Source organism: Panthera leo, chromosome B3 (genome assembly GCF_018350215.1).
Source record: "Panthera leo isolate Ple1 chromosome B3, P.leo_Ple1_pat1.1, whole genome shotgun sequence".
Classification (NCBI taxonomy): Eukaryota; Metazoa; Chordata; class Mammalia; order Carnivora; family Felidae; genus Panthera; species Panthera leo.
Window position 1 is genome coordinate 37,090,927 of NC_056684.1, and position 26,545 is coordinate 37,117,471.

Consider the following 26,545-nt stretch of genomic DNA (forward strand, 5'->3'; position numbering starts at 1 on the left):
CACTACCACATTGTCCTTCGTTTTCATCTCCAGCCGAGGTCATGTCAGCCCTTTACTCCGCACTACTTTTTACTATTTTTTTGAAATCTCAAAAAATTGTCCTACTGTGAGTGTTTACGTCATCTAGACTCTTCGCAAGGGGCAGTCGGGCTTAATTGACCACATTAAAACCGGCCAGTGCTCGCGTGTCACCATCTATTCCATTAGCTTTGACATCACACTAAAGTAGGACACCATGTTCCAAACGGAAACTGAAACAGGAACGGAGGAGTTTTGCTAGTTAAGCGTGGAGAGGGGGTTAGAAGCCTGGCACTTGGGCTCTGTAACTTCTCAGGAAGGTACAGGCTAAAATGTCCCCAGCAAACTCACAAGGTTCAAAGTAGGGTAGAAGCAGAAAAAAAACATTTTCTTAAAAAGAAGGGGGCACTGTTCCTTAACGGATTCATCCTTTCTAAATCAGCTGTGCACGTTCTTTGCCCCTATCTCCCTGGTACCACAGAAAAATACGACAAGCAACAACTCAAATGACACGGTTTCCTGAAAGGTTTTCAGAAAATGGCCCAAGCCAGAGTCAAAAGGTAGCATCATAAACTTTCATTTGGGAAATTAAAATGAAAATCTGAGGAAAAACAGAAAATCAGATTTCAAATAGGGGCATCTGGCTAGATGACAAGCTTATCAAGGGCAGGGACCATGTTTCTTATTTTTGTACGCGCATCCCTGATACAGCGCGTCCGCTGGAGGCAGGAACACGCCCCAGTACTGCACTCAGGACAGACCAAGCACGCCACATGTACAAAGCACAGAGAAATTAGAATAGTTTTGTCTATGCTTGCCAACATGCAAAGTCTTTATGAACCACCTGAAATTTACATCTCACACAGGCATTTTCTAGATTAAGTACCTGATGAAATATATTACTGCCAGTATTTTCTTTAGTCTGATCGTCTGTTACTTTAATACAGCAGACATTACTTGAAACACAGAAAAAAAAAATGATTTAGAATTTGTCTAGATGATTTCCGGACTCCAGCTGGGTATTACAGCCGGCTCAGACCTGGCAGAGATGCTAAGAGGATCTTTGCTTGTACCAGCGTAATAGTCTGAGAGTGAAAGAGCACTGCTCCATGAGTCAAGACCCAGAGCCGACCCTGGGCTCTGACATTCAACCCTTGTATGACCTTACATGGACAAAACACTTCTTTCTGGGTTTACATCCTCAGCAATAAAACAGAAACTTGAACTACATGGTTTTTTCAGGTCTTTAGGAAGGGACTGGAATGGCTACCCTAAATCTAAATTTTAAAACAAACATGTGCCAAGGATGTGCTCCAATAACACCACTTAATACTCTTTGGATAATCTTAACCAGTATTAATTGGTTCTATAATTCTATAAGAAATATAGAATATGAATACTGAAATAAGAAGGCAAAATAAGCTTCACTTATAAATGATGATTACTGTATCTGCGACATCCAAAAGCAATGAACAATTTCATTTTTCAAAAAAAGGCAAATCCATTAAAATGCCTATGTAAATGGGGCGCCTGGGTGGCTCAGTCAGTTGTGCGTCCGACTTCAGCTGGGGTCATGATCTCGCAGTTGGTGAGTTCAAACCCCACGTCGGGCTCTGTGCTGACAGCTCAGAGCCTGGAGTCTGCTTCGGATTCTGTGTCTCCCTCTCTCTACCCCTTCCCCGCTCATGCTCTCTCTGTCTCTCAAAGATGATTAAACATAAAAAAAAATTTTTTTAAATAAAATAAAATGCCTATATAAAAACATTAACATTTAGAAGTATATGTGATTGAAAAAAAAAAAGCTCCTACCCATAATATAAACAAAGAACCTAATAGTAAAAGGAATATATTTGCAAGAACTTCACTAAAAAAAAAAAAAAAAAAAAAGAAAAAAAAAAAAACCTTAAAAAATCTCTAAGAGACATAAGACTTCACTAAATGGGACTATCTCTCCTTTGGATAAAAAGGCTCAGACTTACAGAGACAGCAAGTCTCCCTAAATTAATCTCTTAACTCAATGCTAAACAAAATCAGCTTTCAACATGACATGACACCGGAATTCATCTGCAAAAATAAATATACAATAATAAAAAAAACTATATCCCCTCCCCAAAAGAAGACAAATGAACAATTAGCCCCGGTAGTATTAACATTTAACATTACCCAGGCACTTCACTATGTGTCAAGCACTTTGCTATTGTTAGGTAAGCATCCTGATTCTCTTGTTTGCTCATCACAGTCCAAGTTAAATATTATCATCCCGATTTACAGAAACTAAGGCTTGGACAGAAAAGTAACTTACCCAAGGCCACAGAGCCTGTAAATGATAGAGCCGTGACAATAATCCCCAGTCCACCACACTGCGAGATCAACAGAATAAAACAGAGAACCCAGAAAAAGATCTCATTACATAATGGAAATTTAGTTTATGATTGGTATCAGTGGAAAATAATTAAGGAGGTCTTTGGCTAGCTGGATCCTTATATCAAAATAAATTCCGGGTAGATAAAAGATTGATTTATTTTAATGGTTATTTATTTTGAGAGAGAGAGAGAGAGAGAGAACGAGAGTGCATGAGTGGGGGATGAGCAGAGAGAGAGAGAGAGAACCCCAAGCGGGCTCTGCACTGTCAGTGAGGGAGCCCGACACGGGGCTTGTTCTCACAAACCAAAGCTGAAATCAAATCAAGTGTTGGATGCTTAACCAACTGAGCCACACAGACGCCCCTCAGATAGATAGAGGAGGAGGAGGAGGAGGAGGAGGAGGAGGAGGAGGAGGAGGAGGAGGAAAAAAGAAGAGAGAGGAGACATGGAAGGGAGAAGCCATAAAAGCATTAGAAGAAAACATGGGCAAAAAAGATTTATCCTCTTGGAATGGAGAAAACCTTATAAGCAAGATACAAAACTCAGAATCCATTTTAAAAAATTATAAATTTGGCTACATAAAAATGGAAACTTCTGATATAAAAGCGACTATATTCAAAGTCAAAAAACAAACTACAAACTGGACATATGACAAAGAAAATTTCCCAAAACTTCCAAAGAATGTCTAACTAGTAAGAAAAAGACTACAACCCAAAAGCAAGCAAAAGAAATACACATGGGCCGGTAAATATATGAAAGTGTCAACCCCATTCATAATAAAGGGACACAAATCAAAACCATGAAATACTATTTTTCATTAGTCACCTTGGCAAAAACTAAATGGTTAGATAAAATCTGACGTAAGAGTATAGGTAGATGGAAGGCAATTAAATGTCCTCTATCAAAATTCTAAATATTCAGTCACTAAACCAGAAATTCCAGTGCTAGGAATGTATCTGTTCTATGAACATAGTACATAAGGATGTTCACTGAAGCGTTACTTAGAATATCAATAAATTGAAAACCTAGAAGTCCAACAACAAGGTCTGGCTAAATAAATGTTAAGTCCACCCACAGAATTAAATCTATAAAGTTGCTTAAAAAAAACAAAACAAAACAAAACAAAACTACACACCAAAATGAAAAAGCCTAAGATATAGTAAATGTAAAAGACAAGATGCAGAATAGAATAAGAAAAAGTCCATTTGCATTTTTAAAAAAAATGAAAAGGAGAAAAAAAACATATATGCACAGAAAAATTCTGGGAAGCTATTCAAAAAAACTAGTAATAGTGACAGCCCTGTTAAGAGTCTAAATGAGAGGGAGGCAGGTAGAGATGAGAAGGGCATTGTTTTGTTTTGTTTTTTTACAATTTGAATTTTTCTTTACTATCTGAATGTTTTCCCCAGGCACATATAACTCTGACAACTCTTTTTTAAATAAATTCAACAAAAGATCATCTCAACTAAGGCACACTGAACAATAAAGACACAAACTGCAAGGCAGGGTTTGTTTGTTTTTTTTCAAACATTTACTGAACACAAACACCGGTTTTTTTTCCTTTTACACAGCAATATTGTTAGTTTCAAATTAGCTGGGCTATTAGGACTGTCAATTGCCACGAAATTAAAAATGATTCTACATGTCAAACTCAAATAGAAAATGTCATGCAATATAATCACTAACAGACCTCTGGTGCAGTCAGCAAGTTCACTATGTTTATTAAAGTCACGTAAATGGTTTGACAAAAGTGCACAAGAGAATGACATCACTGGTTTGTTATAAATCACAGTGAATTACTAGAATACAACAATGTAGTTCCTCGATGCGGAGGATTACAGGATGGGGTGAATATTATAAAGGATAGGATCTTTTCAACACATTAGGCCAGTCAGATTTTACTCCCCAACGATGTACCTCTGAAAAGAGTGGTTAGCAAAGCTGAGGGGTTTTCCTCATCTTTTCTCCTCCACCAATTACTAATAAGCCACAACAAAAAAAGCCATGCGCAAGTTTTACAACACCTGATAAAAGACAGATACAAAACCTTGTTTACTTCACCACTGGGCAAAGCTTGCATCTTTGCTCCTTCATTTTGCTGATTAGGCCACTCATCACATGACTCACCCCGAAATGAAAAGCTGTTAATAATTTAGCAATACTCACCCCTGTACACACATCAAGATATACTCCCCATAACCATCAAGTCAATGTCCCTTCCCTGCACATTAACACAAATGAACACACCACAAACCTAGGACTAGAGACCACATTTACTTTACAGTTTTAAAAATTAATGTATCTACCATCACTACCCGTGGACTTATTCCAGATCCCCTATTTGGGAGAGAGGATGCTGTACGTACAACCCAGGCCATCTGAAGACTTGGGCAAGTCTGCCCGACGTGTATGACAAAGCCCTGCAAGGTGCCACACGTACCTAGGAGCTTTCTACCTTCCAGAAAGGGCATCCAGAGCAGAGCTGTGCGTTTTCAGAGTGGAAATAAACACCCAGCTTAACGTCCTATGGACTGGTAACTCTCCATAGAGCAAAAGGCAGAGTTTTGTTTTCTTTAACCCATTTCAGTGTTACAGCACAGTCAGTGAGGAAAACAGAAGAGTCATCTGTACACAGATACTTGTGGCTAGACTAAAAAGGAACATTTAGGATTTTTACAGAAAATCTACCAGAAAAACAAGCCCTTTCTACTTTTGTCCACCTACTCACTAGTTCAATCACTGGATGCTTCTAAACCCAGAAAACTGTAACCCAAGGGCCAGCAACTCACCTCCTCACAGCGCCCCGCTCCCAAAAAGGAAAGTTTCTGCACGAGTAATCCAAAATGGTCCTATCCATAAAGTAGCTGCCTCAACTGCAGTGGAGACTGGGAACAGGCTGTCATTCCCTTGGGATACGTAATTTGCAAAACCACTCGCCAGACACAGAGTTGATACTTAGGGAGCTGCACCCCCCGAATGGTTTGTTACTTCAAACAGCGCTATCGTACCTACCTAGGTTTGCCCTAATTATCGGTTATTAATCAACTAGTAGTACACTGAAACAAAACCCTTCCCAGAAACAAGCAAGACCAAAGCTTGCTTTTTTGGCTCGTTTGTTTGAAGTTCCCACGGCAAAGAACCTTAAGGTAGTGGGACTGCGGCCTGCTGGAGCAATCCAGAGCAGAGTGAAGAAAACCATGTGGTGTCAGAGTTCTCACAACAAAAACTTCCCCCTTCTTTAATCAAGGGGATGGATTTGCTGCCCATTCCTTGAGTTGAAGAGTCACCTAAATTCAAGGGTTCAGTTTCACCAACTCTTATTTAAAAGCAGAAAACCCACCTAAGTTTCACCTCGTTTGCCCAGATATCCATCCTCCTGGGCCTCTCGTTCAACCAAATTTATAGGACAATTACTGAGCAAGACAAAGAAGTTTTGACTGAATTTGTAATATTATCAAGGAAGACTTACGATCCGAAGCATACTTCTACCAATAATAAACAGAAAATGACAAAAGTGGCTGGAAAATGGAGACAGCCTGGAGTTCTCATGAGCTGAGATACAGAACTATTGACCTTTCTTACCGATTTATTTTCCTAAAAAAAAAATAATAATAAAATAATAATAATCATAAATTTTTAAAAACACACAAAACATTTAAGCTTGGGAAGGATTTGGCTAAACATACTTAAAATAATTCTACCAAAAACAAATAAAACAGGCATGTAGATCACTTGTTTCAAGAATGGTTTTATACAGATGTTTCACAATACATATTTGGATTTATTTTACAAGACAGAATTAGATCCTTAGCAATGGAGTGCACAACATACTACACTACAGTAGAAAAGTATGTTACCATTAGCAGAGCTCACAGTTTATTCCCACTGTCTTCACACTCTCTCTCCAACCTTGTCGGCACTCCAGTCAGCAGCTGCGCTCTCCAGCATGCATCCCTTCTCAAAAGCACTGTCATTAAATTTTGACGTCTGAATATGTACATATAATCATCATCCTCATTTTATGAATGCGTAAGATCTAAAAGAGTGCTGGTCCTGGGTAGCCAGAGGGATGGTTTTTAAAACATGCAACATTATCTGGTATTTTAAGTTTTGGTGTTTAAAAATCATACACATTCATAATGGAACCAACTGAATACCAAGTATCATAGCCATTCCTCAGACTGTCAGAGACACAGGCCTTGAAGTCTGAAAGATACAGGGTCTGACCTAAGCTGTGGAAAAGGTGTGATTCACTCACCTTGAGGACGTGCATTTTCTCTTTCAGGCCACGAGAGTTGCCAAGAGCAAGGTACAGTATTTCCTTGATTTGCACCGGAAGGATCAAGGCCAGTAACTTTCAAATTAGGGCTCTTTCAAGTATCTCCCTTCAAACCATCCTGAAAACCCTCCTCGTAAAGACCTCAGGTTAGGAAAACAGAAATATGTTACCATGACAGAATTTGCCATCAAAACGTTCCTAGCGGAAACAAGAGCATGAAGTAGAACTACGGTGGCCATAAAGGTATCTTGCATCCTTAGGGGAAAAAGTTTTTAAGGTTCCCCCCCTTCCAATCCCTCCCACCCTTCAAACTATTTCATTTTGTGGGGTATCTTTTATTTAAGGCCCTAGGTGCTAATTTTGGCTTGGTCATTTATGCTTTATACTGTTTCAACTGCAACCTTTCTCTTATACTTCACCAAACAATATGCAGACATAAAATGCTCATTGAAACCATACAGATTTGGGGTTTCTTTGTTTTTGTTTTTGTTTTTTTTTTTAGTTTATAGCTGATGTTACAGCATCATAATGCTTTTCATTAACAAAAAAAAAGCTGGTCTTCACTTACAGTACCATGCACTACGAGTAGCTAAGGCATTCATTTGGCACTAGAGAGAAAAAATACAGATATAGCTCATTTTACTTTATCATTTTTTAACATCAATAGAAATAGAAATAGGTGTATACCCTTTACTTGAATTTCTGTGATGCTTAAAAGATAATCACAGAATACTCTTTTAGTCTGACACTTAAAATGCTGCCATCAAAACAAAACAAAACAAAACAAAAAGACCTCTGCACAGCCTATCAGAATCAGTGACATTTTGTGCTTGAACTTTCAGCTCTCAAGACAGAAATACCATCCAGACAGCATTGCAAATTACTTTTATCATCAAAACCATTTCATTTCCTATACCACACTAGTGGTTTTTCTACTAATTATAAGGGACAAAGTAAAGAAAGTGAAAAAATTAAAAACATCCTTGTTCCTTTTCATCCATCATAAACACCTTATGAGGGGGGCACAAACAGTGCCCTCTGGAAAAGTAGTTTCCAATTTTTAAAAGAGACCACACAGGAGGAAAGGGAGAAAGGGACAAAAATAGAAGGTGTAACTATATTATGACAATTTGTTTCATAAGAAAACACAGTATTCATAATTTTTACATGTCTGTGAGCTGAGTTCAAATGCAGGCTACTGCAATTTAGAGAAGTTACCTTAAAACAGAGACCAAAGAATTTTAGAATTTAAGCCTGACGGCAAAGAGTCCATCGATATTCTCTGAAAAATTGCTTTAAGACTATTACTCCTTTGTGTGTACCACCCAGCATAATGCAATAATTCCAATGGATTTAACTTGATACATTTATAGCTATTATGAAATTAGCACATTTTCAGATTAATCTGCAGTTGTGTTTTTTGAAATCCTCCTGATGTTACGATGTGCCGTATCACTCCGCATAAATATTGGAAGAGCAAAACCTACGTGCAGCAGTTGGGCACACGCAGAACACCGGGGTATCCCGTTACTCTTATGGTCCTTTTTAGTTGTTCTTCTTCATGAAATCCTCAAAACTGCTGCAAGGATAACACGCTGACACAGGCTTAACAGAAATACTTTTGTAGGCAGTTTTTAAAACATTGACTTCAAATCATAAACGTCCCTTGTTACATAAAATATTTCATATTCATTCCTTAAAAAAAAAATACAAATGTCAAATCATTATGTTGTACACCTGAAACTAATATAATGTATCTCAATTATACTTCAATTAAGAAAGAAAGAAAGAAAGAAAGAAAGAAAGAAAGAAAGAAAGAAAGATTAAGTGACCAATATCCAGACACCTTAGATTATAGTTACACCTAAACAATGTGGCGTTGTTTAAAGTGTATTTGAGATCAGTCAATGTCATGAGGCAAAAAGACCAAATACAGAACTAAGAAAGGATGGGTAGGGAGGAAGGGTAATGGAAAGAAAAGCAGAATTTATGAACACATAATTCTATTGTCTGTGATTAAAGTCCTTTACTTTTTAGCACCACATTAAACGATTTTATATATCCAGTCACTTAATGAAATCCAACAAACTCTTCAAGAGTTCTGGGGATCTGGTCTTGGTAGTTAATGTCATTAGCCCGAACTGCTCGGGCAGCCAGGCACTTGAGACTCATCTTCATTTGAGTTTTAAGTAGTATTTCAGATACCCCAGTCGTACTTTTGTCTAGCGGAGTCTTATTCTGTTTATTGGTCATGTCAGTGTGGGCGCCAGCTTCAACCAGGCTGATGATGATAGAGTGCAAGGTTAAAAAATCACTGATGGGCCTGTTGTACTGAACGATGATGTGAAGGGCACTGTTCCCCTCGTTGTCTACTGCATTCACCTCAGCACCACAGTCCAGCAGGAGCTTTGTGACAAGTGCATTTGGAAAGCTGCAGACATCATTGGTGTGGAAATCATCAACCGGGGTGTTCGAGTTGACAGCTAGATGCAGCAGGGTGAAACCTTCCCGAGTTCTGGGATCCAGGTGAATCAGGTTGTAGATCTGCTTGTTAATTTTGCACTGATCTTCTTCACTGCACTGTGTTTTGGTGGAGATGCACACTAAATACAGAAAGGTATAGAGATTACATTCATAATTGTCCATAGCATTGTGGACATCAGCATCTGGGATATTTTTTACTCTGTTCATACTTTGTTCTATTTCCAAAACACTGCATCTCAAAACACATTCTATGTCTGGGGCCTTCACAGTTTCATTCAAATGTATCATCTGTGAGAAAACTTGAGCGAATCGAAGAAGATCCTTGTGGGTATTCCGGTTACCTTTCTGTCTCAGGTGCAGGGCGTGCAGCCACAACTTGATACACTGTTCGAATTCCATGTTATCCGCATAAACGGCTCCCCTGTAAATGATGGGATGGGAAACATCAATATTGTCAGCACCTAAAATCCGTTCCCGAACTATAAGGCCTTCCATGTGAAGAGCATCTCTGTCTTGCCGAATGGATTCCAGTTCCTGAGGATTTCTACATTCAGTTCTATTCCCATAAGCATGGATTGGTGGGAGGACCTCTTTCTCCAGAATGTTATCACCATCTTGAAACCTCTCCAACATGGCTAAATATAAATAGTGGTACGTCTTCATGATGTCATAGTTCTCGCGGTCATTTGCAAAGGAGGCACCCAAGAGTTCCAGAGCTTCAATCCGACTTCTTCGGTCGCAATCAGCATGAGAGAGTAACAGTTCGACGACATCGGCTTTACAGCTTTCGGCAGCTACTTTTAATGGCGTCATCCCATGGCCGTTCACTACTATAGCAGCACGCCATTTTATCAGCTCTTTCACGATATCTATGTGCCCGGCTTCAGCTGCAAAGTGCAAGGCTGTGGCTCCACAATGTGCTTTAGCATTGGGATCGGCACGTTGTTCTAAAAGGTATCTGACCACGTCAGTGTGTCCCTTGTACGCTGCAATCATCAGGCAGGTGTTGTCGTATTTGTTGGCAATGCTGATGTTGGCATTATTTTCAACCAAGTATTTCACAATGTCCAGTCTGCCATCAAAGCATGCCGCCCGCAGGGGGGTCGAGTTAGTTACTGTGGTGTGGTTCACGTTGGCTCCATGGCTGACTAGAAGTTTAACAACTTCAAAATGTCCAGCTCCTGCTGCACACCAAAGAGCGGTGGCGCCATCAATCACATACCTGTTCGTGAAAAGAACAAACCGTCAGAAAATAGAGGCCACGTGCCCTGAGAGAAGTTTAAAGAATGTATTCGTTTGCACTGACCAAAACCCTCAATCTACAGAATGCAAATAAAGCGTTAGTTTGTGTGAAAATAAAATCAGGTGACTTAAGCATGTTGCATTGTACTTATACCTTGCATAAGCTCAATAAATGTTAGCTATCTATTACTGTTATTACCAACGTATATAACCCTAAAAAAAAAAATCACCAACTTTTTACTAGCAAAAGTAAATACATTTCAGAAAACACAGAGGAAATGTACGGAGGCTCGTAACTTCTTTACCACCCAGTTGATGCACTGGCTCTTAAGAAAAAGCATGTTCCTCCTTCCCAGGATCCTTCAGGGACCAGAGTTTCTCTCTATATGTCAGTAAGAAAGCTACCCTAATCCCTATATTGACGCTGTGTTAGAAAACTGCTTTAGGAAAACAAGGATTTAAGCAGATAACTTTTTCCTAAGATTATCTGAGCTAATCAAATATATACCTCTACCACAGCCGTGAGAATGAAAAACTTCCCGCTCCATACAATATGGAAGGATCACATAAACATAATGCTGAGCAAAAGTCAACCAAACATAGTACATATTATATTACTACATGCATATACCTATCTGTAGTGTCGGAAGTCAGAAGGACACTGTTTACCTTTAAGGGGAGTAGAGAGTGGGAGAAAGCACAAAAGGAACTTTATTAAACAAGTATGTTCCCTTTCTGAAAAAACACGTTCAATTAGTGCATTTCTGTTATACTCCAATTTAAAAGTCTCTGGGGTGCCCTGGGTGGCTGGGTCACTTATGCGTCTGACTTCACTTCAGGTCATGATCTCAGTTCGTGGGTTCGAGCCCCGCATTGGGCTCTGAGCTGGCAACTCAGAACCTGGAGCCTGCTTCAGATTCTGTATCTCCCTCTCTGCCCCTCCCCTTGCTCACGCTCTGTCTCTCTCTTTCAAAAATAAATAAATAAATAAAAAGAAGTCTCAAGGGGTGCCTGGGTAGCTAGCTCAGTGGGTTGTGCTAACTCTTGATTTCAGCTCAGGTCGTGATCTCACAGTTCATGGCATCGAGCCCCAAGTCTGGCTCCACATGGATCATGGAAACTGCTTAAGATCCTCTCTCTCCCTCAGCCCCTCCCCGGTTTGTGCGTATGTGCGTGCACATACAACCTCTCTCAAAAAATAAAAATAAATTTAAAAAATGTAAAAGTCTTAAAAATATGCATGTATATATGTGCGTACATTAGGGGTTTATGTATGTTCTTCAACAAAATCACTGGGGGGAAATATTAAGAGCAGGAAACAATTAGCATTTTCCTAAAAACAGGTGGGCGTCTTCCCTGACCTTCAGTCTGTGCTTGCACTTTTTGGCTTCATAGTCACCACTTACTTATTGCCTCATATACACGAGGTTCACTACTTACATAAAATCAGACGTGCAAGGAGGCCAATCTTGTCGATCTGTCTACCTTCAATTTTTCCCCAACGTCAATTTCTCAACTTTTTATCGCGTTACTAAGCATCAGCCCTAAAAAGTAGATTTTTGCTACAGATACTTACATCTACTGTGCTTGAACCACTGAAATAAGTACACTTGGAAGTGTTAAGGAAAAAGATCAAACAAAAGCAATATTTACTAGAGTTAAGAATCTATACTAAAAACCTCACTGCTGAGCTCCTCACTATACAGCCTTATGTTATAACACAGGTCAAATTATATCGTCCATGAAATGGAAGAGTATAATTCCTCTGGTATAATAAAAACATCACAGTTTAACTCCAATTAACAACACCCCCAAAACACCATCGGTCTGTTGTTTCTGCTAAAAACAAAAGACCCACTTTATAACAATTCAGGCAGTTACTTCTTCACTTTCAAGTGACATAAAATGACACAAAAGTCTTCTAACAAGGACTTACGCAGTTACCTATGGGAAAGGGGTAGGACTGACTGGGAAGAGGCTTAAAGCTGCTGGAAATGTCCTATATCTTGACCCTGGGTAGTGGCTACATGGGTGGATATTTAGGGCAAAAAAACTCATCAAAGTGCACACTTAAGATCTGTGCCTTTTACTGTATGGAAGACAAACCTCGAAGAAGAAAAAACCAGGTTTCTGAAGTTTCTTTTCTAAATTTTATTTTTTGTAAGTGCCATTTGTTAATTGATTTTTTAAACTAAAGTAGAAGTCCTAAAAAGAAGACAATACATCAGTGATGGTTTTAATGGCTGCTGACTGTACCTTTTGCAAACAATTCAGTAAAATTAAAATTCATTAACATTTTTATTGTCATGATTATACGAAGTTCAAAACATTTTTCTTTCACTACCAAAAAAATATCATTTGTGACAGCATCAGAAAATATCAGTACCTAGTAATAAATCTAATGAAAAATATATGAGTTCTACACTGAAAACTACAAAACATTCCTGAGATAAAGGTCTAAATAAATGGAGAAATATTCCATGTTCATAGTTAGAAGACTCAATAGTGTTAAGATGTTAATTCTCCACCAAAATGATCTATAGAGTCAATGCATTCCAACCAAAATCCCAGCAGGGGTGGATGAGAGAGACAGTGTGTGTGTGTGTGTGTGTGTGTGTGTGTGTGTGTGCGCGCGCGCGCGCGCGCATGCGGGCATAGCCACACATGTAGAGATTGACAAATTAATCCTAAAAGGAATACAGAAATGCAATGGACCTAGAACAACCAAGAGGATCTTGAAAGGAAAAAAAAAGGGCAACTACAGTAATTAAGATAATGTATCACTGGCACAAGGATAGACAAGTGTATCAATAGAACAACAACAACAAAAATCCAGAAGTAGATTCACACACATAGTTTTTTAATTCATTTTATTTTATTTTAATCTTTGAGAGAGAGAGCACACACAAGCAGAGGAGAAGGAGAGGAAGAGAGACAGAATTTCCAGCAGGCTCCACGCTGAGCAGAGCTCAATCCCACAACCCTGAGATCATGACCTGAGCCGAAATCCAGAGTCGGACACAACTTTCTGAGCCACCCAGGCGCCCCATAGTCTCTTGATTTATGACGAAAGCTCCACTGAAAATCAGGTAGAAAGTATGGTCTCTTTTTAAAAAAATGGTCCTAAAGCAACTAAGTATCTGTATGGGAAAAAAGTAACTTCGACTTTTACCTCACACTATGCATAAAAATTAGAGAAGTGGCATACATCTATATCTAAAAGCAAAACAATAAAAGCTTCTAAAAAAAAAAAAAGGCTATCTTAATGACCTTGGAGTTAATGACCATTTCTTAAACAGAATGCAAAAAAAGCACTAATCATAGAAAAAACTGATTTATTTGACTTCATTAAAATTAAGAACTTCAATTCACCAAAAGATATTGTGAAGAAAGTGAATATGCAGTCCACTCACTGGGAGAAGATATTTCCATTAAATGTAATTCACAAATCAATAAGAAAAGGCAAACAACCTAACTAAAAAATGGGTGAAAAGACTAAATGAGTACACTTCACAAAAGAAGATAGTCAAGTGACCAATAAACATATGAAAAAAATGTGCAAGATAATTACTCACGAGGGAAATGCAAATTAAAACCAGGAGTCACCAATACACAGCCACCAGAATGGCTAAAATTAGTAAGACTGACATGACAATACTAAGTGTTGGCCAGGATGTGAAGCAACTCAAACGCTCATTGCTGGTAGGAATGTAATATTTCCAGCCACTTTGGAAAAACTGTTCAGCAATACACCAACCCCCTGACCCAGCAATTCTACCCCTTGGCATATAACTGAAGAGAAATGAACACGAATATCCACCAGTGAAGACATTTACATAAAAATGGTCACAGCAGCTTTATTTGTAGAAGTCAAACACTGGAAACACCTACAATATCTGGTGCAGGATAAATAAGCTGCCGTAGGTTCATACAATGGAATACTACAGAGCATAAAAAAACCCCGATACATGCAACTACACAGACGAATCTCATAGATGATGTGTTAAGCAAAAAAAGAGACAGATGAGTATACTGTATGATTCCCTTTACAGGAAGTTCAAATATAGGCAAAACTAATATATAATAATAGAAGTCAGAATAATCTTTACTTCTGAGAAGGAAAAGGAGAGGAACTGATGGAGAAAGGGCACAAGGGAAACAATGATTAAAATGTCCTGCATACTGATCTAGAAGGTGTTTACATGGATGTAAACATATTAAAATTTTATCACATTGTACAGTTAAAATTTTTTTTTATTTTTAAGTTTACTCATTTATTTTGAGAGACAGAGTGAGCAGGGGAGGAGCAGAGAGAGAATCCCAAGCTGGTTCCTCACTGACGACACAGAACCTGATGCCGAGCTTTGACGAACCAAGAGATCATGACCTGAGGCCAGATGGGAATCAGATGCTTAACGAGCTGAGCCACCCAGGTGCCCCTATCCACTTAAACTTTATGCACCTTACTAGATATTATACCTTAACTAAAAATATGCATAATTAAAAACAAAAATGAGACACAATTAAAGAAAAAATTTAAATGAACAAAAGTTCAAATGAACAAAAATAGCTAATAAATATTTTCCATGTGCCAAGCACTCACTGTATTAAGTACTCAACATGCAATGTATCTCATTCAATCCTCACGATGCCCTCCTCCCAGTGACCCTACAAGGTCGATATTATTATTATGCTCATTTTACAGATATGTAACTAAAAGGTTTACATGAGATTGAAACACAATATTACTCTAGAAACTATAAAATGCATCAAACGTAAGGAAACATAACACATGACATTGTTCAAACACTTAACTTTAAAAAGCATTTTGAAACTGATGATTAGTCTATCAAAAATGAATACATAGTTAATATATAGTTACATTTACATAGTTAAATGTTTTCTTGCACTTTATTATTTTTTTTAATGTTTATTTTTGAAAGAGAAAGAGACAAGAGTGCAAGCGGGGGAGGGGCAGAGAGAGAGACACACAGAATCTGAAAAGGCTCCAGGTTCAGAGCTGTCAGCACAGAGCCCAACGCAGTGCTGGAGCTCATGAACTGCGAGATCATGACCTGAGCCAAAGTCGGACGCTTAACCGAATGAGCCACCCAGGCGCCCCAGTTCCCTTGCACTTTAAAAATACACTTTCTGTGGTGCAGCCTAATCATTTCCATTTTTCCATATAACGATGTGACAGAAGCCTCAAGAAAGTTTCAATTATCTATTTTTATTGAGGCAATTAAAATTTTTAAATAGTTTAGGACAGGGGCATCTGGGTGGCTCAGTCAGTCTGAGAATCCAACTCTTGATTTTGGCTCAGGGTGTAAGATCAAGCCCCACGTAGGGCTCCTTGCTGAGCATAGAGTCTGCTTGAGATATTCTCTCTCTCTCTCTCTCTCTCTCTCTCTCTCTCTCTCTCCCTCTCTCTCTCCCTCCCTCCCTCCCTCCCTCTGCCCCTCCCCCCACTCACTCACTCTAAAATAAATCTTAAAATTTTTAATAAATAAATAAATAGTTTAGGACAAAATATTCACTGCAGAATGTATTAGAAAATGACCAGTCCTTCGGAAACACTAGCCTTAGTAAATTTTGCATTTCTACATCTAAACAAAAAATTAAACAGATTAAAGGGAATTATAAGCCTAAAATCTATGACGTTCCTTTGTCCATAAAATTCAGCTGAAATTATGAGCACAGACTGCCTCAAAACAACATACCAAACACATTTATAACAGAAAATAAAAATATAATAAAATTAACGCAATATGTACTTAGTGCATATGGGAGAAGCACTACAAAACAATGATCTTTCTAGACTCAGTCCAAACTGCAATGCAAACTCCCTATTATGTATTTCATTTTAAAAATCAAGAAACCGGGGCACCTGGCTGGCTCAGTCGGTGGAGCGTGCGACTCTTGATCTTGGGGTCGTGAGTTCGAGCCCCATGTTGGGGGTAGAGATACATAAAAAAAAATAATAATAATAAAATTAAGTAAGTAAATACATAAATATCAAGAAACTAAATCTGACATTCACCTTTTTAAACAAAATGCACACACACACACCAGATGACAGAAACATTTCACAATAAAAGATAACCTTTCTGATCACAAAACTAAACTGAACTATTTCCTGGTTCAATTTGAAATAAAAATGTCTGGTTCAAGCATTTGAAATGGAAATAAAAATTCATTAAATGTAAATGATCACTACTTTATTTTAACCAAAGTCCTTAAAATCATTTACTAGATCAAGTGCAGTTTCTTAAAATATATACTCCCCAACAACGACTTTTAAATGAAGTCAAATGATGATGTGCCCCTCATGCCTGCCCTCTACCAGGACATTGAAAGTATTAGTACTAGCACCGACTTTAAAATAAGAGAACTCAACAAAGAGCCTCAGAATTCCCAGAGGTCCTGTTCTCCTTCCCATCCTTGTCAGCAAACCTCTTTTAGCATAAGGGTTCCCCACAAACTCTGGCCCAGAGCTGGCGGTGGGCCCTAGGAACTCAGGCCAACACAATATTCCATGGTCACGTGACACCTCACCTCTGTTCTGTTCCGTTTCTGTAACATTCTTAATAGTTTTCCATTCTCCAACTAAAGGCTCTTTCATTTCCACTCAAGTAATTTTTCTTGCCTACTTGTCTGTCAATTTTAGTCTTCGCATATTAAGCCATAAGTAAAATAATCTCAAATGTTCCTCCTAAAAATATGAACAAGGGCTCAAATATCACCGTGGGGCTTGATCTAGGTAGGTGTAGGTAGTCCCTTCCTCCTTGAGACTCTATTATGAATCCACTTTAGTTTCCTAAGGTATAACAGAAATTTTTAGGCAGAACATAGACTTAAAAATAACTTTTTTAAATAAGATATTTAATGTCTCTCTTTCTCTCTCTCACACACACACAATACATACTATATCAAACCCATAATCACATAGATAACCGTTGCTTAGAATGAAGATAAGAAGTGAAACTTAAAAAAAAAATCGAGCAAATAACAGAATAATGAACAATCTGACAAAAAATTGTGAAGATGGTACACAAGTGACCAAAAACTAGGAAACACCAATCTAGCTCAGCACTCAGAGAGAACCTGCTAGTCCCCACCTGGCCATGGTTCTCAAGTGCCAATGGAACCTAAGGGGGGATTTTAGCTAAGTACTTCTCAAAAAGCCAGCCCCCAACGGATGAGTGAGCTTCATATTGTTAACACCGCATTCAGGCCATTTTCACAATGTCTGGAATGAGTGCAAAGTGAAATCATGACATTTGCAAATAACACTCTTTTTTATCTAGTTCTGAAATGCCAAAATGACGGGAATAAGCCGCAAAATCTCAGAGTGCTGTGAGTGGGCAGAAAGGTGGCCATGAACTTCAATTCTCCCTTGTTAATTAATTGGTAAGCTCCTCAAACGTAGAAACCTTGCCATTTTTTTCTGTATCCTCCACAGAAGATGTAATAAATAGGGCTAGGCCCACTGCGGGCATTTAATAAATAAAATTCTCCACTGCCTTTGCATAGCAGCCAAGAAATTCATAATTGTAACAATCCACAAACCAAAAAGGCAGACTGAAGAACACAAAGAACGCTTGGCCAAAATCTCAAACGCAGAACCGCTCGCAACTACAGCCTCACCAATCCGACTCGCTGTTTCCCACAAGGGTCATCAAAATCTGGCCTCCACCTCTCTCCAGTCTCCCACAATCTCTTCTCAATTTCCCCGGCTTGAATCCCTTCCTATGACCACACTGAAACACACTGAAACACTGGTCACTGCAAGTTCGCCAGGCTGTTGCCTCTCTCTCTCTCACTTCTTTTAAGATCCAACTCTGACATCACCTTACCCAGGAAGCCTTCCCTGATTCCCCCAGGCAAAGCTGAGCACTTCCTCTTCTCGTACTCCCTCAGCAGTCCCAAAGACTTCTAAAACTCTAAATGGCAAGGCATCTGTAATTATTCATTTATATAGCTATTTGTGTCTCCCCCGCTAGACTGTCTTCCCCCACGGTGGGAACAGTACGTTACTCACCTCTGCATACCCAATCCCTACCACAGAGCCTGGCACACGGGAGTTCGGTAAGTGTTTGCCCACTGAACTCTTTGATTTTATTGGCCGGGGGAGAACACCGGGCAAGATACACTACTATACAGGCTCAGTGCTGTATTTCTAATCATTTCTAGTCATTTCAAGTTCTTTTGATTCCATCTCAAAATACCTTTCTCTTTGATAGTTAAGGAAGACAGCAGTAAGCAAAGCCTTTCCAAATACTTTAGGAAACTATTTTTTCTCACCACTATTCTCCCCTCTTCCCAACAGGCCTCAGCAAGTTCCTTAGCTGCGGTGTTCCCAGGAGCTGTTATATCTCAATGAATGCATGCACCTGTACAACTGGAATGGTGCTGGAAGTTCAGGGGTCATTCTGTGGCACTTCTCCAGGTATAGGAAAGGCTGTGGGAATGCAGGGAGTTATAGAAAGGACACAGAAGCCAGTAAGGGAAAGCAAACACGAATCAGGTTGCCATCTTTCATCAACAGGAAGAAGACCATCTCCTGAATGTCTAGGGAGGTGGCACCGTAGATTAACCACCAACACAGGCTATCGTTTCATTAAAATGTAATACTCTAAAATATTTTCTTCTCATCTAAAACAGAAGAAAAAGCTTTTATTATTTAAACGTAAAAAAGAATCAACCAAAATTCAACAACGTCCTAGTCATCACCAAGAAGTGCTTTTTCAATGCGGTTTTAACCAAGCAGTTCTCAATCACCAAAACTAAAGACACATATCTTTGTGCTTGGACCACATCCACCTCAAAAAGAAAAAAAAAAAAAAAATGCTAGAATGGCTCATATACTGGCACAAAAGTCAACAAATACAAGTGCAATCAATGAAGTTTGTAATCTGTAAAACACTTTATAATCATCCAGCACAGCAGACACTGTCAAACCTGACAATTCTGCATTAACTATTATCACACCCCAAAAATATGTACAATTAGACCTAAAAACCAAACTTTAACTGCGACAATATGAATTTAACTCCCCATCTCAAAAAAGAGCAAACAATCAAGTTTCCTCACAATATCACAAGATAACGTGTATTAACAATGGCATCATCTGCTATACCAGTCCCAGGGCCATTTTTGCAGCCAACATCTCTACCCCGAGGAACGTGGAAGAGTCAGAATCATGTCTTGGGACGTCTGGCTGCCCGACCACCCCTCCAGACGCTGGAGTTCTAGGCGCTTATTTGGACATGAAGGCCCCAGCAACCTGCCTGAAGGGACCATCACTTGAAGGAGTAAAAACGGGGTGACCAACTAAGTCATCAAACAGAAGTCTTCGATGTTAATTGCCGACAGCGTTAATTTCTGCTCTCGGTTCCGACCCCCACCATCGACAAAGGTAAAACCTGGAAAGGTGCACCTCCTCCATACCACTTGCTCACAGACTCTCTAGTGGAGAAGAATACCGATCAGATATCAAGACAGAGGTGTGGCTATTTACGCACAGAGGAGAGGGAATGAGGGGTAGGCACCAAGGAGGATGAGCAACACACGGGATGAAGTATTAGCCCTGGAAGATGAAGTGGTCATTAATGCGGCAGGAGGATGCACAGAAAGGAAGCAGTGATACCTCTAGGAAGAGACAGTGGAGGCGGGGGGAGCGGGGGGCTCTCGGAGCGCTTGGAGAGGGTTTGGGATGTACCTACCCGTCGAAGCGAACGGTGCCCGTCTGCTGAGTCTGCACCCGGTAATGTTCTAACAGCAAGCGCACCACCTTGGCGTGCCCATTGCGGGCCGCGATGATGAGGGGCGTGGAGCGCTGCCCTCCCTGCTGGCTGACATAGCCCAGCAGATAGCGGATGTCGCTTTCAGACCGGTTGAGAAGCAAGGCGGCCAGGGTCAGCACCTTGCCCTCGCTGGCCGCCTTGTATACATAGCCAGCCAGGCCCTCCATGGCCGCCGCCAACTCCAACACCCGTTTGGTCGCCACCGCTGCTGCTGCCTTGCGCCCCCGGAGGCCGCGTTCGCCAGCGCTTCAAACCTGGGCCCTCACAGCCCATTCAACAGGGCGCCGTCGCCGCCGCCGCGCCCAGGCAGCAGCGCGGCCCGGGGAGGGCGGAGACGCAGAGGTGGCCGAATGCCGCAGGGGGCACGTCCGCGACCCGGTCCGGGCAGGGAGGAAGGCGGTCAGGGCCGCCCCCAAGGCCCTAGGCGCCGGCCCTGGGCCGAGGGGATCTCCATGGCGGCCGCCGCCCTGGGCCTCAGGCCGGACCCCTCCTTCCTGCGGGCTGCGACAGGCGCGTGCCCGAGCTACGGGTCGCCGGCGAGGTCCCTAGAGGACCGCTCGCGCCCGGGATGGCGAATGGTGGGCGCGTCTCCCTCGCCCCGGCCCGCCGGGCCTCGGGCCTGGAACCTCCTCGGCCTCCGCCTCCGCTCTGCGTCCTCCCCAGCTGGAGGAAACCCGCGGGCCCTCGCCCACCACAGCTCCGAAGCGCCAGACGCTGCCGAAGGCTTCGGAGCTCCACGCCTGGGGGGCCTCCGGAGCGAGGCGGAACGCTCCCGCGGCAGCAGCCCCCGAACTTGGGGCGGGCAGGAAGGCGCGCCTCCGCAGACTGGGCCGGGAGGGGGAGGGTGCGAGCGGGAGGGACGGTTAAGCCGGGTGTCTCCTCCAAAGCCGCCCGGCCGGCAAACGAGGCCTCGCTGAAGAAAGGTTCTACTGCGCCAAGTTGGCCCATCCCCAATTCGGGCCTGAATGTCCTCGTTGCCCTTGACGCCTGGAGCCTCCTCCTCGCCCCCACGCGGCCCAGGGGCTCCCTAGCAGGGAGAGGGACAGAGTCGGGGAGTTGAGGCGATACCACCGGTGGGCTAGGGGGCCCGCCCGGTTTTACCATAGATGGTGCGGGACTCCTCTCTGCCCTGATTGGGGACCCAGGGAAGGGGGGTTGCACGCACCCGACAGGGTCCGTTTTAAGAAAAGGGTGGCGTCTCTGAGTCCCCGAAACGTGAGAGGACTTGGGAGCTGGCACCAGGCTCGGAGACAAGATTGGAATTCCGGCCTATCCCTCCAGGAGAGGGGGATTAAGTGAGGAGGGGTAGGGGAGCTGCTTCCGCGGTGGAAAGGGACGAGGTGTCTGGAAGGAAGGCGAGGACTGTATTCAGACCGACCAGGACTCTGATCCAGAGTCTGACAGAACCTCCGTCTTCTCACATACCTCTCAGGATTGTTCAGATTTGAAAAGCTCATTTATCTGACGAATACTAGAGATCTACGCGCCAGGTTCTGCTTGGCACTAGAGATTCAGTGATAGACACAGTGCCTTCCCTTCTGGGGCTTGTGTTGTTGTGGGGAAGACAGACAATGAACGAGTAAGCGAATACTAGACGAGACTGGTTGAGTCAGTATCACTCATGGGGGTGAGTGGGGGGGGGGGCGGTGGGCCAATTCGTTTGAGTGGTCAGACAAGTCCTCCATGACAGGTAGAAACAAAGGGTATTCTGGGCAAAGGGGAAAGCTAGTACCAAAGCCCTGAAGAGGTCATAGGCTTCGTGAGCTCAGACACAAAGGTCTGTGTGGCTGCATCAGAATGGGCCCCGAGGAAGAATGATGGGAGGTGGAGTCAGCGGGGTGCAGGTCACCCATGGCGAACTGTTTAAATTCGACTCTTAGGTGTGATGGGGCATTTGAACAGTTTTAAACAAGAAAGTGACAAGGTAAGGATTTATGTTTTAAGTTTCTTTATTTTGAGAGGAGGGAGAGAGAATGAGCGGGGGAGGGACAGATAGGAAGGGGGACCCAGGATCCCAAGCAGACTCTGTCCTGACAGCACAGAGCCCAATGAAGACCTCAAACTCACAGACCGTGAGATCATGACCCGAGCGGAAGTTAGGCGCGTAACAGACTGAGCCACGCAGGTGCCCCACAATTTATGTTGTTAAAAAGATCTCTCTGGCTGCTATATGGAGAATAAACTCTAGGACCCAATAGGAAGCAGGAAGGCCATTTAGGAAGAAAGGTCTTGGATTACGATGGTAGAAGGGGAGGTGATGAAGCTCCTGGGGCAGTCACAAAATGTGCAAACTGAGAAGTTTTCTCTCTCCCCCCGCCCCCCGATCCCCCAAAGGACAATATCTATCACAGAGAAAGAACAAATACATGTATTTGGTCCCAAGGGACCACGCTGGGCTCAACAAGTGTACATATTCTGTTTAGCCCCCATCCCAATCCTAGTTGGTGAAGACCTCCCCTCAGTTACAGAGCTATTGGTGGGGTTTGGCCACTTCTCAAATTCTCTCCTCCAAAGACACCTTGATGGCTCAGTCGGTTAAGTGTCTGACTTCAACTCAGGTCATGATCTCACCGTTCACAGGTTCGAGCCCTGAATTGTGCTCTGTGCTGACAGCTCAGAGCCTGGAGCCTGCTTCGGATTCTGTGCCTCCCTCTCTCTGCCCTTCCCCTGCTCGCTCGCTCTCTCTCTCTCTCTCAAAAATAAATAAAACATTAAAAAATTTTTTGAAAAAGAGAATGAGGGCTGAAGATGAGCTTCCACTGGTAGAGTCTGAAATAGCTGGTGGAAAAGAGGAGGAAGCAGGTTGGTTCTGGGGGTTCAGGATTGGCAGAATATCCAGTTCCTGACAGGCTGATGCAGGCTTTTTGGTTTCTGGGGACTTGGCAGTGACATATTCAGATGTGTGACCTGGGGGCTCCCTTCCAACTGGCTTCCTTCCTGAGCTCTGTAGAGCAACCAGGCTCCGCATCCCTTCTCTCCCCCAGAGCCAGCCTCTTGTCCTACATCATTTTTTTTTTCCCACCTGACTTTTTGAAGAAGGTGACAGACACAGGCCCCTTCTTCCCTTCAGTTTTGTTTTCTGAAGGAGACCTGATTCATCCATCTATTATTCACTGCTGAATAAGAGACTTCCTTCTTGCTCCTCTCACCCTACAAGATAAACTAGGGTTCATGCTAGTGCTGACACCTCAGCTTGGTGGTATTACTGGGTGGTTGCTAGGAGGGGTGACTGGCCCAAGAGTCATGTGAGAGAGGGGCTTGGAACTTGCACTGTGGGACCTCCGCCCCCAGATAGGACTATGCTTCTGCTCCAGCAGTCCAAGGAGTCTGACGCTGCTCTTTTCTTCTACATTTATCATAGTTGCCTCGTATAGGGTTCTGGGCTCCCTTGGTTGCTCAATAGCCATTGGCTAACTGGAGACTATTTGGTTGCCTCTATTTACCTGGGCTTGGAGGGTGACCTTTCTGTGGTCAGGTTGTGCAAATCCGGAGGGAGGATGTGTAAACAGGACAAGGTTGCTTTCCCAAAGGCCAGAGCCCAGAAATAGTTCCTTGGGCTTCTCACCTATTCCCCACCCCCATGACAAAAAGCAACTGAGCAACTGAACAATAGTTAAATATAACCACAAGTAGTAACAGCCTGATGGAGATCAATTTTTTTGCAACAAACGGCAATCTTCTACCTGGACCAAAGACAGAACTCACCTCCAGTGCTTCATCTCCTGGGGGATTTGGGAGGAGGCCTTAAAGCGGAATAAACTATACCTTCCCTCCCTGGAGCAGTCCTTTCCCCAAGCCAGGTTGACTTGGCCTTATAGCTCTGAGTCAGTGGAGTTTCTCAGATTTTGTATAAAGGATGACCCTTGGCATTGAATAGATCTGGGTTGGACTCCCTTCTCCATAGGCTAGCTGTGGCCTTGGGCAGATTTCTACAATGGAGTTAATACTTTTCTTGCAGGGTTGGCATGATGGCAACATGCAAGCTCCTTCACCCAGCCTGGTCCTGCAGAGGAGTGCAGGTCAGTACATATTAGTTCCCATTCTCCCTAGTTCCCATCCAACAGCCATCCTTCTATCGTGCCATTAATCTGTTCAAGAAATGACTTCCCACCCATCTGCATGTTCCCTGCAGGGATGCATTTGCTTCTGATAATGGAAAGTAAATCCACAGGGGCGCCTGGTTGGCTCAGTCGGTTAAGCCTCCAACTCTTGATTTTGGCCCAGGTCATGACCTGGCAGTTTCGTGCATTTGAGCCTGTCTGCACAGAGCCTGCTTGGGATTCTCTCTCTCACCCTCTCTCTCTGCCTCTCCCCCATTCGTGCTGTCTCTTGTCTCTCTCAAAATAAATAAATTAATTTTTTAAAAAAGAAGAAAGTAAATCCATATACTATGCAAAGGGGTGAGGAGGCTAATTAACAAGAGTTCGGAAATTCCGACAGAGACACAGAGGGAAGGCATCAGAAATCAGTGAGTGTGACAACCAAGAAACCACTGATGACCCTTCTCTAATTAGCCCAGAGGCCTGGTGGCCCATTGGCCTTTATCCCCTCTTCCTCCCACTCCTTACCTTTACCTGAGATGCAGATCTAATGATTCTCAAAAACAAAACTTAAGGTGAGAAGGGGGGAATCTAGTCTGCATTATTTTGCAAACCAATTCACCCCAGCAGACTTAGATTTACCAAGAGTAGATGGCGGTAGACACGTGTATCTGCTTTCTTCTAACGCCACTCCTCCCTGAATCATGACACCAATCAGGTATCTGGGATAATAGTAATACAAGAAATAACAATGCTAGCTCTTATTGAGTGCTTACTGGGTGCCAAGCATCAGAGCAAACACTTTAAACAAATTAGCGTGTCCATTTTGCACAAGCCTCTGAAGAATACCATTATTATCACTCCCATTCTTCAGATGAGGAAACTCAGATAGAGATCGCTTACCCATGGCCTCATAATCAGAGTGTGGTAAAACATCACGGTTTGAACTCGGGCTGTCTAACCCCCACCCCCGTCCCTGCTACCAACCTTCTTCTGTGCCTCCATTTATCCCCCTCTGAGTAGCCCCCACCCAGCTTGCTCTCTGAAGGTCCCCAAGGCTTTCTCTGGTCCTGATCACCACGTCACCAGGGCCAACATGCCAATTGGCTAATCTGATCGGCCATTCTGAGCTAATGAGGGAGGACTAGACGAAGCCTTCCCCACCACCACCTCATAACACCCTGGATGCTCCTCGCTCATACTTAGGGACGCGGGTCCATCTCATCCTAGAGATCATGCTTGGTTTTGCCCTGAGCCTTATACCAGTTTACGCTTCTCTTGGGACCCTTCTTTCTGATAATAACCCATGTCTGTACAGCACTTCGTAGTCTACGAAGCACTTTCTGACCCACCTGATCCACCCGCCTCCTCCTAGGCTTCTTAACCACCTTCTGTAAGTGGGGTGGCACAGAGCATGGTGGTTCAGCACCGAGCTTTGGAACCCACTCTGCCAGCACCCCAGCTCTGCCACTTGCTAGCTGTGTGATGTGGGACAAGTTGCTTATCAACCTCTCCACATCTGTTCCTTTGTTTTCGAAATGAGGATAATAATAGTGCCTCTCCTATCTGGTTGTTGTGAGGGTTGAATGAAACACACACACATACACACACACACACACACACACACACACACACACACACAGCAAGCGAACTCAGTAAGTGTTGCCTATTGTTATCTCACTGGATCCTCCCCCAAACTCTATGGGAATAAACAGAGCAAGTCAGTTCTTGTCATCAGTAAAAATGAGTTTAAACTAGACCATCTCGAAGCTCTCTTCCAGCTCCATCAAGCTCTGAGTCTACCGTGAATCACATTGATTTATGGACACATCTTAGCTCTTCTACCCTGTAACGACCTCCTAAAAGCCCCGCCTTTAACAGAGGGCCTTGTCTACACTGGGCCAGGTCCTGCAGGTCAATGTTAGCATATAACAATAGTCCCTGCCTCACCCAGGCATTGGGATGAACAAATGAGAAATGCCTGTTGCAGCATTTAGCATAGTGCCTGGCACTAAGTAAGCTCCTAATAAATCATACTTACTACAGTTGCCGCATCTTACCGTGAGGCTCCCAACATGGCTGTTAAAAACATAGACTCTGGAACCACACTGCTTGGGTTCATCCTGGTGCCGACCCTGAGGGGACCTTGAGCGAGTTAATTAACCAAACGGGCTGCAGTTTCCCAATCTGTAAAATGGGCACGACGATAACAGCAGGTGCCTATTGAGGTTGTTGTGTACATCAAATGAGTTGTTATAAGAAAGGCACCCGGAACTGTCATATGCTTGCTGTATGTAAGTGCTTTTGTCATCA

The 26,545-nt window shown here is 42.5% G+C and overlaps 2 protein-coding genes across 8 annotated transcripts in view; one reads left to right on the top strand and one right to left on the bottom strand.

Moving 5' to 3' along the window:
• Positions 1-8,407: 8,407 nt before the first annotated feature.
• On the bottom strand, positions 8,408-20,673 carry FEM1B (fem-1 homolog B). The gene is made up of 2 exons (XM_042941573.1): positions 20,112-20,673; positions 8,408-10,366 (listed from the first exon to the last, which is right to left on the bottom strand). The coding sequence occupies exons 1-2, from the start codon at positions 20,357-20,359 to the stop codon at positions 8,731-8,733; spliced, it is 1,884 nt and encodes a 627-aa protein (XP_042797507.1). The 5' UTR covers positions 20,360-20,673; the 3' UTR covers positions 8,408-8,730.
• A 387-nt stretch (positions 20,674-21,060) lies between these two features.
• Positions 21,061-26,545, top strand: part of CLN6 (CLN6 transmembrane ER protein) — a 45,628-nt gene continuing 40,143 nt past the window's right edge. The window contains exons 1-3 of one of the 7 annotated variants that reach the window (XM_042941575.1): positions 21,061-21,301; positions 22,073-22,116; positions 24,151-24,211. In XM_042941575.1, the coding sequence (XP_042797509.1) occupies positions 22,078-22,116; positions 24,151-24,211 (100 nt within the window). In that variant the 5' untranslated portion in view covers positions 21,061-21,301; positions 22,073-22,077. The other 6 variants (XM_042941574.1, XM_042941577.1, XM_042941576.1 and 3 more) reach the window with 6 other exon arrangements.

Excerpts from the sequence above, each read along its gene's own strand:
- FEM1B (XM_042941573.1), bottom strand. The coding sequence starts at position 20,359 with ATGGAGGGCCTGGCTGGCTATGTATACAAGGCGGCCAGCGAGGGCAAG. Across the intron at positions 10,367-20,111 it reads GGCACCGTTCGCTTCGACGG|GTATGTGATTGATGGCGCCA; the intron begins GTAGGTACATCC and ends TTTCACGAACAG.